This window comes from Amblyomma americanum, chromosome 5 (genome assembly GCF_052857255.1).
Source record: "Amblyomma americanum isolate KBUSLIRL-KWMA chromosome 5, ASM5285725v1, whole genome shotgun sequence".
Lineage (NCBI taxonomy): Eukaryota > Metazoa > Arthropoda > Arachnida > Ixodida > Ixodidae > Amblyomma > Amblyomma americanum.
Window position 1 is genome coordinate 44671367 of NC_135501.1, and position 13457 is coordinate 44684823.

Genomic DNA, 13457 nt, shown 5'->3' on the forward strand with positions numbered 1-13457 from the left:
AGCTTAACATGCATTGCAACTTTTTCATGCGGCTATTCCGCTCACCTCTCTGTAAAGAAATCATATTACCCTTGCTCGCAACTCCGAATTCGGGTCAGGCCGAAAGCTGTTAAAGTCCAGGCGGGAATTCCTCGAAGCGAACTTAATGTCATCTCTCGTACCAAGCGCTTGCCACTCATTGGGCTGCCAGTGTGGTATTATCGGGACAGTCTTGTACCCTGCACTGCCACTCCGCGGATGCTGCATTCTCACTCGCTAACCGCGGAGGGGTTCGTGCTCGATTGGAACACAGGGAGAGACTACAACAAGACCTTAGCACAGAGATGCTTTTTATTAGACTTGAATATATTGCACAGAGCGTGCCAGATATCTATAAAACATCAGCGAGACATTCCTTGGAAGACGAAGGCTAAGGGTTTCCGAATTACTGGCTGCAGTAAGCGTGCGACTTCGGCGGTATGAGCAGAAAAACGTTACACATGATAAGAATAGCGGCCCGGACTTCCCGTGCGCGCCGCATTTCTGGGGCAATGCCATCCCGGGCACTTGCCGGGAAATGCGGCGAAAGCGCGCATTTGCAGTATTCGCTTCGCTACCTGGAACCAGAAGTCCATCGGCAGGGCGCAGGATCTTCCCGCGCGTCTGCCGCGGGAGGTGACAAGATCACGCCTCCACAACCTCTCGCGACGTGGTCGGATCCATGGTGACTCTTGCCGGCTCCGCGGACTGCCGCGTAGCCGTCTACATGATGCCCCAGTGGCTGCTACCGCTTCCCCCCAGAGGGATCTTATGATGGTGAAGATGGACGGCCGAGTAAAGACGGAGGGGGGAAACAGGTTTTCCACGGTTTACTTGAGGTACCACACAAAGGTGACTCTACCACCCTGAGTCTCCACCGCAGTTGCCATATGCATATTGTACGTCGGGCGACACTTTTATCCGCAACTCTTCCCAGTATAGACCTCTGAACGCCTCCTGTAAACAAGACTTGAATGGAACTGAGATCGTGTCGACCTTCCTGACATCTTTGCTGATTTGGTACTTATCACTTTCTCGGTGAAGTGCTGTAGTGTCTGTGCAGCCACCACTTATATTTACAGTGCTTTTACATATCGCTCTTCTCCACTCAGGATACGCAATGCCTGCAGTCTGGTGAAGTTTCACTTAATGAAATGCTTTCTCGTGACCTATTCACTACGTGACAATACAGGTTTCGGTGTATTGTGACCATTTCTTTATCACCTGACTGATGGTGTGGATTTTGTCTGTTGATGATTATGCTTTCAGGTAGAAAATATGTTTATTTTTTTGACTAAAAAGTGCTCTGATTCCATGCCCGATTTGCATATTAAACACACTGTATACGTCTGCAATTAAGATGATCGGTCTTTAGACTATAAAGTCCTTGACGTCCCTCTCCTTATAAATTAAAAATATGTGAGCGCCATTCCAACGACTCGATGTCATGAGCCCTTGCGTACACAGGGTAGCCAGCTTTTATACCACAATCTCTGAACCATCCTTCAACACTTATGTCGTTACTTAATCCTCAGCGGCTGATTTCCCCTTTTGTATTGCTTCTAAGGAATTGTTTACTTTCAATATGATTGTCGGCGGAATGTCCAATTTCTGCGTACTACTGCATCTATTGTCATTTGGCTTATTATTGCGATTACTGCATAGATATGTCTAGTAATTCTCGCTACCTTAACTATCTGATCAACACTGGAATTCAATTTGGCCCTGTTGCCTGTTAGTGGGCATATCTGATTTTGCCTCTGCCAAATTCCTCTTGTCTAATGCGGCTGTTGCGAAACGCGCCTCTCGAGGAGAACGCACTGGAGCGGAATGGTGGTCGAGGAACGAATGTGCTTAAAGAAATCCCAGAGACACCTAATTGGGTAATGTGTTGGCAATACGGTTGCATTCGAAGCTGTTGATGCTTTTACCAGAAGCGACTAGTTGGGCTTGTGAGAACCAGGTAGCTCATCCCGAGCAATGCGGAAAAGGAATGGCTCCCGCAAGGTTTCTTTCTGCGCAGATAGCTTTTCGACAAGCCTACTATTTCGGAAGCAAGCCTGCTGTTGCTCGAAGTCATTTTCGTCTCAGTGATTAGTAAACAGCATCTCCCACTGACATGGTTGGCAGAGAGGAAGGTGCATAACTGTGTTGTACTCTTCGGCTACCTTACTGTCTTATCCAGAGTGGTAAAGTCATTGCTCTCTTTGTCTCCTGGCATCAACATCTGAATTTTGCCTTTGTCCAGTTTCCTTCTGACCGCTTTTACTGTACATCTGTTCCTTGCAGCATGGTCGGTTCTGTGCTTATTTTACTGCCTATTGCCTGTTACTTTAAGCTTATTAATGAACTCTGACAGCTCTGCCACTTCTGTTCTATCTATCTGGTTAGAAGCTAACATCCTTCCGCGTATTTTAATCAGGTGTTTTTCCTCCCAAGAGAGTTTACCAGTATCTTGTCTAGCTGTCCTACTGGTTATTGTTGCGCAATTCGTAGTATTAATTGGGAGAGATTATCATTAATTACTTACATTAAGGTCGGCTTCCTTGTTTACTGCAGAATACCCGTTCTGAAGCAACATCATCAATTTCTCTGCATTCCTTTATTCCGCAAACCTGTTTATATGCTTCCTCTTCACTAGTTTCTTCCGCTCCTTATAGAAATCAAGGCGAATTCGAGATTTGACTGTGTTATATAACTACGTCTTACCTTGTAGAGGACTGCCACATCCTGCATGATGCTTGAATGCAGACACAATATGAAGTCTACTTCACTGCTAGTCTTCGCCATTCGAGGTCTTCCACGCCCTATTCCGGTTTTCTCGTTTCCTAATGAAGCTATTCATGAGTCTTAAATTATTTCGTTCGGCGAACTGTACAGAGAACTCTCCCTTGCCATTCCAGAACCTAAGCCATAGAACCTAAGCCTGTTTACCTGCCTAATCATGCCTACCATGGCATTGAATTCGCTCAGCACAACAGTGTACTGCGCTTTTGCTTTACTCTTTACGATTCTATACATTCATCACTGAAAGTTCAGGCGCAGGTCTGCAGTACTTTCAATTTTACCTCTTATTATAAGTAATAACTGCTACCATCTTGCTCATGCTATAAAATTCCTCTTATGTTACCATCTATATCCTTATTAACCAAGAAACCAACTGCTTCCTTTCGCCTTTGTCCACTAAATCATGTTACCTTAGTACGTGCCCACCGTTTACGCTCTTTGTGAACCGCATTTAATACCCATTAGTTCATCGATTAGCCCTTCTAGACTAGCCTCACTGGATAATGTTATGGCGTTACATGTTGTAAACCTCTAATTCCAATAGCAACCTTTCCGGAGCTAGGGAATTAGCGCCTTCAGACGCATCAGAAGTCTGTCCACTTCCTTGGTCAGTCGCTCCGCAGCAGCTGGCGGCTGGGGACAGGAGGTTAATTGCTTTATTCATATAAGAGGCTGTGGCCAAGTACTACATCAGGGTGGCATAATCCTGGCTGTCGAATCATCGGGTTCATGAGCTTGTTTAGGGCTAGTATCACCCGGCACGTAAAAAATGGTATGGCGTCCCTTGTGCTCGCAAGCATTCACTGCCAGCGCCCTTAGCGCAGAACTTTGCGTTATTAGTGCACCCGCTTAATATATATGTAATGTAACGATTCATGCTACAAATACGAGTTACAAACGGTGAAAGATGTTCGTAACGTTTTGGAAATAGCTGAATGTCCTGCGCAAACATTGGATGTACTCTAGGTCGGGCCGCTTGGAAAGATTTTTTTTCGCAAATAAACATATTTGTGACAGAAATCTACACTCATTAATTTTGGTTGAGGCATCTACTTTAGCCGAACTTTGAAACGGTGGTGCTCTGAGGTAGCGTAGAATGAAACATAATGCTATTTCATGTTGAAAACAAGGACTCACTTGCAGGCAGGTGTCATCGCGCAAGGGGAGAAGGATGCAAACGTAATTTCCGAGGAAATCGTGTTACACTACATCGTCCCCACCGAGACCAGCGCCGAGCTGCTGCAGCTGCGAGGCAGAGTGGAGGCCTGCTTTTGAGCGGCTGCCAGCGCTACGGGCTGCACGGTGGCCATTGAAGGAGAGGTGCCGTACATGCACGACATCCACAACAGCGCCATCGCTGGCGCCTATCGCAAGCACGGGCATGCCCTTGGTGAGCTAGTTGCCGCGGGGTGAGGTTGGGGAGGGGGTAGTGGTGACTGGGGAAGCAGCTTTTCTACAGCAGCGCCTTTTCGTTGTGATTACAGACAACTAATGTCATAATAATTTGATATGGCTTTTAAAAGCTTCGATGATAGTCTGTCTTTCATTCAACCGGTCCGCCGCTGCTCTATCGCATCCCCAGACTCGCACCCTCGGTACAATTTTTATTGAAGCGCATATATTTGTTCTCTAATTACTTGTGCTCCCGTTTATCAACCGGTTGCTTGCAAGCTAGACTGCGTTTATCAGCCACCCAGAGAAGGTACTTTGAAAGGCTTTTCAAATATTTGACTATTTTAATTTGTTTTTCATTCTCGTCCAGGAGTGTCCTTCGCCGAAGACTTCGTGCAAAACCTTCCATTTTCCGGCGCGTCATCTGACTGCGGCAACGTGTCGCACCGCGTGCCCAAACTTCACGCCGTCTTTGGCATTGGCCAAAGAAAGCAGAGGTCGCAGGCTGCTTGCGCGGCCAATCACACCCGTGAGTTCTCCTTCCTGGACAACGCCGCTACGTCTCAGCCGCCCACGCTCACGACCGCCAAGATACTCGCGCTCACTGTGCTCGACCTGCTCACCGACGCCCAGCTAATGCGAGAAGCACGCGTGGAGTTCACAGCCTTACGGTTGCCATTGAAAGCAGAACTACAGCAATGATATTTCAGCTATGCGGCAGCACTGCAACGATGTCCACGTACGATCACCTGCGTCGCCTTCTTGTCGTGCAGGTGCTGGCGCTTGCGCTCGTGCCTTTCATTCCGCCGGCTGGTGCTTGTGCTGAAGCGAGCTGGGCGATCGGCAACACCCTCCTGCCGGTACCATCGCCATATCCGCCATGGAGCAACAACACCTGCTTGTGCATCCCGGCCGGACCCCAGTCGGCCGGATCACTCGAGTCGACCCAGTGCCATCTACGCCCTCCCTCAAGCAGGCCTACCTTGGAATACTGCCCAAACGCCAGCTTTGGTTCCTGTCCGAGTACAGCGCATGTGCCACTCTACCCACCCGCCCTCTCCCCAACGATGATAGCCAGCGTGTCTACGTCACTGCAGCGTCCACACTGCTTAGCAAGACTTTCTGACGGGCTAGTTGGTACATATTTATTTCTGGAGGCTGTGCGCTAAAGAAGACGTTCACAGGAAAAAGGAGACAACAGGAAAGAAACGCAACTTTAAACTTTAATGACGACAAAAGAAGCCAGGCGCACTTATATATCACCTGTTTTTCAGAGATAAGCTGCATGAGAGAGCGTCAACCTAATCACCAAACACGAGAAAGAGCAAAGGGGCATTTTTCAGAGAGATTAAAATCCTATGAAGGTGAACATATCAACACATGCCGAGGTATGGGCTAACAACAATGCATTACAGCATGAGAATACAGATCTGCATGAAAGATTTTAATGAAAAAGAAGAAATGCTTAACAACATGAAAATATGAATAACAAAAAATTCTGACAAACAAAGGAAACAAGGGAGACGGGGAAAAAACCGTGTAAAGGGCGGCAGAAAAAGGTAAAGGCACTTTACAAATTCTAAAACGAACTAAAATACATAGGAGCTAATGGTTTGAGAGATTAGATATAACCATCGAAATAGGATAGTTCATTCCTTGAAAGGTTAATAGATGGCGTGCTAACGCACTTGTCTTTTCTTAGGTCAATAAAAAAAGCCTCAATTACTTCTCTCTCAGTCTTGTCTGGGGTCTTAGCTAGAAACTTTGTTTCATTAAACTTGGGGTAGCAGTTTTTTCAATTGTTACAGTGTAACGAAAGGTTACCTCTAGATCGGTTCTTCAGGGTGACGTTGTGCTTGCGGGCGCGCTCATTAAAACATTTCCCGGTTTGCCCCACATACACTTTGCCGCAAGTCAGGGGGATCTCGTACACAACATTGGCAGTGCATTGGGTGTATACAGTTTGATATTGCACACCTTCTTAACAGACTTCTTGGTCACCATCGCATATAATTTTGCTAGTTTGCAGGGAGCAAAAAAAAAAAACAGCCTAACCCCATCACGAGACTCAACTTTCTTCAAATTGTGCGAGAGACTGTGCAGGTAAGGCATTACCTGCACAGGTTTCTGTTCTGTGTCGTGTTTAGCTTGGTCTGAATTTTTATCTTTTTCAAAAGGATTTCAGACATGCTGGTTTCCTGGTGGGTTGGGTAACCTGCAGATAAAATCCGGTCAATCTGAGACTGGAAGCTTTCCCGTATATTGTGGGCGCATGATTTTTCTAATCCGGATTTCATGCAAAGGAATACTATGCCATGGTTGACCAGCTTGGAGTGGGCACTGTCATAATTCAAAAGTGGTTTCTTTGAGCGCGGCTGATAAGCCCAACACACATGCACTTTGTAAATATAAGTTGAAGGTCCAGAAACTGGAGTCGATCATTTTCTGCCCGTTCATGCGTGAAATTTAGGCCCCTCAATAAAGAACCAAAGGCCGTGAGAGTTTGATTTATAAGTGTATCTGCGGCACAGCGTGTAGGCATATTAAGAAGGATAAGGATAAGATAGTTTACTCTGTGCCTCACGACGCTTTGTCTGTTGCTGTCCGAGAACGTTTGTAAGAATATGGCGAAGTCAGGTTTCAGAATTTCACTGGTGTCACAAGTGTTAAATTTCTGGACCTCCTAGAGTTTTAATTGGATTCTACTGCTGTTTGCTTCCGGGAAGAGTTTTACTTACAAACGGCAGGAATATGTATAGGCTCGTCAGTTGATCCGGCCCTATGTGAAATCTTTCTGGCGTCATTTGACGGTCGCATTGAAGCCAGCTTGAAGGAAACAGAGATAGCACGTATTTTCCTAAACGTCGACGACTATCTTATCCCTCTAAATGTGCCTACACGCTGTGCCGCAGATACACTTATAAATCAAACTCTCACGGCTTTTGGGTCTTTATCGAGGGGCCTAAAATTCACGCATGAACGGGCAGAAAATGATCGACTCCAGTTTCTGGACCTTCAACTTATATTTACAAATGCGCATGTGTGTTGGGCTTATCAGCCGCGCTCAAAAAAACCACTTTTGAATTATGACAGTGCCCACTCCAAGCTGGGCAAGCGTGGCATAGTATCCTTTTGCATGAAATCCGCATTAGAAAAATCATGCGCCCACAATATAGGGGAAAGCTTTCAGTTCCACATTGACCAGATTTTACCTGCAATTTACCCAACCCATCTGGTCACCGGCATGTCTGAAAACTTTTTGAAAAAGACAAAAAATTCAGAGCAAGCTAAACACGACACAGAACAGAAACCTGTGCAGGTAATGCCTTACCTACACAGTCTCTCGCACAATTTGAAGAAAGTTGCGTCTCGTCACGGGGTTAGGCTGGTTTTTGCGGCTCCAAGCAAACTAGCAAAATTATATCCGATGGTGACCAAGAAGTCTGTTAAGAAGGTCTGTAATATCAAACTGTATACACCCAATGCACTGTCAATGTTGTGTACGAGATCCCCCTGACGTACGGCAAAGTGCATGTGGGGCAAACCGGGAAATGTTTTAATGAGTGCGCCCGCAAGCACAACGTCACCCTGAAGAACAGATCTGGAGGTAACCTTCCGTTACACTTTAACAAATGCAAAAACTGCTACCCCAAGTTTAATGAAACAAAGTTTCTAGCTAAGGCCCCAGACAAGACTGAGAGAGAAGTAATTGAGGCTTTTTTCATTGACCTAAGAAAAGACATGTGCGTTAGCACGCCATCTATTAACCTTTCATGGAATGAACTATCCTATTTGGATGGTTATATCTTATCTCTCAAACCATTGGATCCTATGTATTTTAGTTTGTTTTAGAATTTTTAAAGTGCCTTTGACTTTTTCTGCCGCCCTTTACACGGTTTTTTTCCCCGTCTCCCTTGTTTCCTTTGTTGGTCAGAATTTTTTTATTGATATTTTCATGTGGTTACGCACTTCTTTTTCATTAACATATTACATGCAGATCTGTATTCTCATGTTGTAATGCATTGTTGTTAGCCCATACCTCAGCATGTGTTGATAAGTTCACCTTCATAGGTTTTTAATCTCACTGAAAAATACCCCTTTGCTCTTTCTCGTGTGTGGTGATTAGGTTGACGCTCTCTCATGCAGCTTATCTCTGAATAACAGGTGATATATGAGTGCGCCTGGCTTATTTTGTCGTCATTAAAGTTTAAAGTTGCGCTTCTTTCCTGTTGTCTCCTTTTTCCTGTGAACGTCGTCTTTAGCGCACAGCCTCCACACTACTTAAGGAGAGCACCAACGCCGAACGCGCTCAATGCGCTCGGCGGCACTGCAACGATGTCCGCGTACGATCACCTGCGTCGCCTTCTTGTCGTGCAGGTGCTGGCGCTTGCGCTCGTGCCTTTCATTCCGCCGGCTGGTGCTTGTGCTGACGCGAGCTGGGCCATCGGCAACACCCTCCTGCCGGTACCATCGCCATATCATCCATGGAGCAACAACACCTGGTTGTGCATCCCGGCCGGACCCCAGTAGGCCGGATCACTCGAGTCGACCCAGTGCCATCTACGCCCTCCCTCAAGCAGGCCTACCTTGGAATACTGCCCAAGCGCCAGCTTTGGTTCCTGTCCGAGTACAGCGCAAGTGCCACTCTACCCACCCACCCTCCCCCCAACTATGGTAGCCAGCATGTTTACGTCAACGTAGCGTCCACACTACTTAAGGACAGCAACAACGCCGAACGCGCTTAATGGGCTCGGCAGCACTGCAACGATGTCCACGTACGCTCACCTGCGTCGCCTTTTTGTCGTGCAGGTAAATTAGGAATACTCATTATTTGCGCGGCATACTCGTTATGCGGCATTGATAGTGCTGCCGAGCCCTCAGTGTTGTGTCGCGACTGCCTTTGAATGCCTCGGTGTCATCCGCCAACTGCTGATTTTGGCGGGTGATGTTAAATTTAACCCCGGTCCCAAAACCCGCGGTGCTGCTCCGCAAGATTCTTCCGACATAATGGAAGCTTTGAATGAACTTTGATCTGGACAGGCATCTTTGCTGGCCGAAATGAAAACAATTCGCCGCACGTTAACTCAAAATGACAAAGCGCTAGGTGAAATAAGAAGCAGGCTATCTAAAATTGAAGAAGATTGCGCATCATTTGGTGCCATAAATGATGATATAAGCGAAGTTCAGGAGCTTGCGGAACAGAATGCGGGTGAAATATCGAACATTATGTCTAAGCTGGCCGACTCCGAAGACAGGGCACGCCGATCCAATTTATTGTTTTTTGGCTTAAAAGACACTAACCAAGAAACCTGGGCTGAATCTGAAAAGATTGTCACTGAGGTATGCAAAGGAAAACTGAACGTCACAATCAACCCAACAGACTTTGAAAGAGCTTACAGACTGGGAAAGTTTGATGCTAACGAAATCAGACCGATTATTGTTAATTTTGCTCACTATAAAAGAAAAGAAAAATTCTTTCTTGTGCTAGCAAACTAAAGGACAGTGGATATAGTGCTTCTGAGGACTACTCTAAAACTACTCTCTTGGCAAGGAAGCAGCTACTTGCATTTGGAAAATCACAAACCGAAAAATACAAACTCCGGTATAATAAGCTCATCATCGGTACCACCACGTACACTTATGACCATGTTACAAAGTCGTTCCCCGTACTCCATAGCTACCCAATGGCCCTTCCGAAAAGACTAAGCTCCGCCCCTTGGCCATTTACAGATCATAGAATTTTGGAATCTAATAACACGCTTTTTAATTTTTATCGCGGCTTTAGGAAAGGTGTTAGCACAGCAATACAATTATTTGAATTTGCGAACGACATTTTCTGATCGGTAAATATCGATTCCCAAGTGGATGCTATATTTATTGATTTTTCTGACTTTCGACATTTTACTACATTATAATCTCTTGTGCAGATTTAACGAGAAACTGAAAAATTCTCGCTTGGTCAGTGGGGATTAATTGTTTTCCTCAGATAGGTCACAATTTGTTTACTATAATTCAACTAACTCTTGTTCCGTCGACGTGTCGTCTGGTGTCTCTCAGTGGTCGGTGCTTGGTCCGTTGTAATGCTTAATATACTGTCACGAAAAGAGGGGAGTTCACAAAAGTAAAAGGACTGACAGAGAGACAAGAGCTGTTCCGTAAGACTCAGATCGAAGAGCGCGAGAACGTCCCCAGCTTCGTAGTCTTTCGGGCGCCAGCGGAAACCACCAGTTGTCATTACTCGCCCTCTCTAGAAAAAAAGCACATGTCCACAGAAAAAAATGTTCCTGATGTGAGGTACGGCCTTCAGTGGTTGAAATACGGCTTCATGAGAAGTACTTGCACTAAGTCAGATGGGAGCTGACGACTGGAACTTGGCACAGTACCGTCAGGAACAACCTCGTAAGTAATATCTGATATGCGGCGCAACATTCTGTACGGTCCAATGTAGCGGTTGAGAAGCTTTTCTGACAAGCCTGGGCGGCGGTCGCGGGCACACTTCGGCACCGGGCTGGAACGCGACGAAACGGTGCCGGTCAACAAAACGGCGCGCATCTGTTGCTTTCATTCAACAATTAATTTCATTTAACAATTACTTTCATTTCGTGTACTCCCACAAGGATCAGACAGCCAACATGTCTTGACCATAAATTCCTGAGACAGTCCTTAAAACGCTTGAAGGTGTTTTGACACTGGTACTAAATATTAAGGAAAAATCTGCTGGAGGCCCTGATATCATTCCAGGTTCCTTCCTTCGCCGTTATGCCGAATCTGTGTCCCATATATTAGTGGTCATTTTTCGCTTGTCATTATGTGCTGCAGTTGTACCGGATGATTGGTGTGTTGCTCGTGTTATAGCAATTCACAAGAAAGGTGACCGTCTTTTGATGGAAAACTACCGGTCTATATCTTTAGCCTCTACGTGTTGTTAATTATTGGAACACATCATTGCATATTTTCTCACCAATTTTCTTGAAAGCCATAACTCTTGTATCTTTTTCAGCATGAATTTCGAAAGGCATTATCAACGTGCAGTCAACTTGTAACAACAGTCCATGATTTCGCTAAAATTCTTGATTCATCTGGCCAGGCAGACCTCATTCTCCTTGACATTAGCAAGGCCTTCGATCGTCTCCCTATCAGCAAGCTTTTGACTAAGCTTGAGATTTTCGATGTTCCTGCATTCATAACAAATTGGATAAACGCGTACCCTTCAAATACCAACCATTTTGTTGATATAAGAGGGCATTTGTCCAATACGCTGCGAGTTTCATCGGGAGTTCCCCAGGGAAGGGTTTTAGGGCCTAATATTTTCTTAATATACGTTAATGAAATAACTACTGAAATTCATTCTAATGTTAGCATCCCCCTGTTTGCAGATGATTACCTTCCTTACAAGCATATAACAAGCGAAAATGATCAGAAAGACTTATTTACGGGTTTGAAAAAACGTATGAATGGTGTGCGAAGTATGGTATGACGCTAAACTCCGAAAAAACAGTGATGCTTTGTGTCACATAGAAAAACCGTCCCTGGCCCTTTTCATACCCAGTTAATGGCAACCCTGTAAAGGAAGTTAACGAATATAAATAGCTGCGAATTACACTTAATAACACCTTTTCGTAGGCTGCACATATTAAAAAAAACACTAGCGCTTCTGCTACACGCAAACTTGGCTTTCTGGGACCTAAGTTAAAACAGGCCCCCTCGGAATTAAATCTCCAAGCCCATAAAGCATTTCTTATACCAAAATTCGGGTACGATTCAGTGGTGCAATATCACTTCTACGTAAAAGACAAGAATTACTGGAAATGGTGTAAAGACACGCAGTTCATTCTATATTTAATAAATATGAGGCTACGCATTCTATTTAAAAGGGCCTCACAGATAACAACATCCAAACTCTTGAAATCAGAAGTTTAATTGCGCGATTTAGGTTTTTATTTGCCATTTACAGAGAGGGCCAGAATATCAGCTCGAACACTTATATTATGCCGTTTCAACCGCGTTCATTCAGGCATCGTCACGTTCACAATTTGCTCCCATAGAGCGCGCGCACAAATTTGTTCATTGTTTCTATGAACAATAAACGAGTGGAATGAATGAATGAAAAACTTTATTGAATTCTTTTGGTCAGTTCCGGAGAGTCTCCTTGCAGCTGCGTCTTGGCGCTTGCCGCAGCCGCCGCCGCCGTCGGGGGCTCCTTAGCAAGGGTGGTCCCTCATTCCAGGGCTCCACTGGTCCTGGCCACCTCGCACGCGTGCTGCACCAATGCCCTTTGGGCGGTGAGCTCGCTGCTGGTGAGCAGGCCCTCCCATTGCTCCGCACTCGGGTTAGTCTGTTTGTGGAAGGTGTAATTGTGGTTACACTCCCATGTGACGTGGTAAAGTGTCGGGACGTCCCCGCACCAGGGGCAGCTGTCGCTGTATTGGGTGGGGAACATTTTGCTTAGGACGTGTAAGTTAAAGAAGGTGCCAGTCTGCAGCCTCCTCCAGCTGACCGCTTCTTGCTGTGTGAGGATTTGGTGGGGCGGGGGATACTTGAACCTGCAGCCTCTGTAGTGATTTAGGATGTCTGCGTACGTCGGGTCCACCATCGAGGGGTTCTCGAGGTCCTCCGTCAGCAAGGCTCGGTGCGTGATCTCGCGAACCTGGCTGTCAGCCCTCGAGTTGCCCTCGACTCCGGTGTGTGCCGGTACCCAGAAGACCTTTTGCTTCGCTTGGAATCCCGAGGCTCTCGCGCCGAGGAGGATGCGTAGGGCCTCCCTGAAAATCCTTCCTTGCTGATATCGTCTGCAGGCCGTTTTGGAGTCCGTTATTATAATCTGTGGTTTGTTTCTGCGGTAGCCTTCGACCGCTGCAAGCGCCACAGCGATCTGCTCCCCTTCTGCCACCGTACGTCCTCTCGCGGATGCACAGCTGATCGTGTCGCCCATGTGGTCTACGACCGCCACCGCCACTCTCGTGATGTTGTTGCGTCTATCCCTCGGATATAGTCCTGCGTCCGTGTACACCGTGTTTTCCTGCGTGGCTAGGTGTCTCTCCACGTATTCTGCTCTTGCTTGTCTTCTGGCCGCGTGTAGGTTGGGGTCCATGTAGCGCGGCAGTGGGCAGATTCTGAGGGTTTGCCGGATTTCGTCCGGAATGTTCTCGTCCGGATCTGCTGTGGTTTCCACTCTGTGGCCAAGTCTTCTCAAGAGTTGCCTGCCTGTTTCTGTAAGTTCTAGTCTTTCTAGCTGTGCGTTCAGCTGGGCCGCCGCCAAC

General features: G+C 46.3%; 1 protein-coding gene across 1 annotated transcript; it reads left to right on the forward strand.

Annotated features, from left to right (window-relative positions):
- The first annotated feature begins 4134 nt into the window (after positions 1-4134).
- On the forward strand, positions 4135-4899 carry LOC144133818 (xaa-Arg dipeptidase-like). Its single transcript, XM_077666905.1, has 2 exons — positions 4135-4195; positions 4568-4899. The coding sequence occupies exons 1-2, from the start codon at positions 4135-4137 to the stop codon at positions 4897-4899; spliced, it is 393 nt and encodes a 130-aa protein (XP_077523031.1).
- Positions 4900-13457: the final 8558 nt, after the last annotated feature.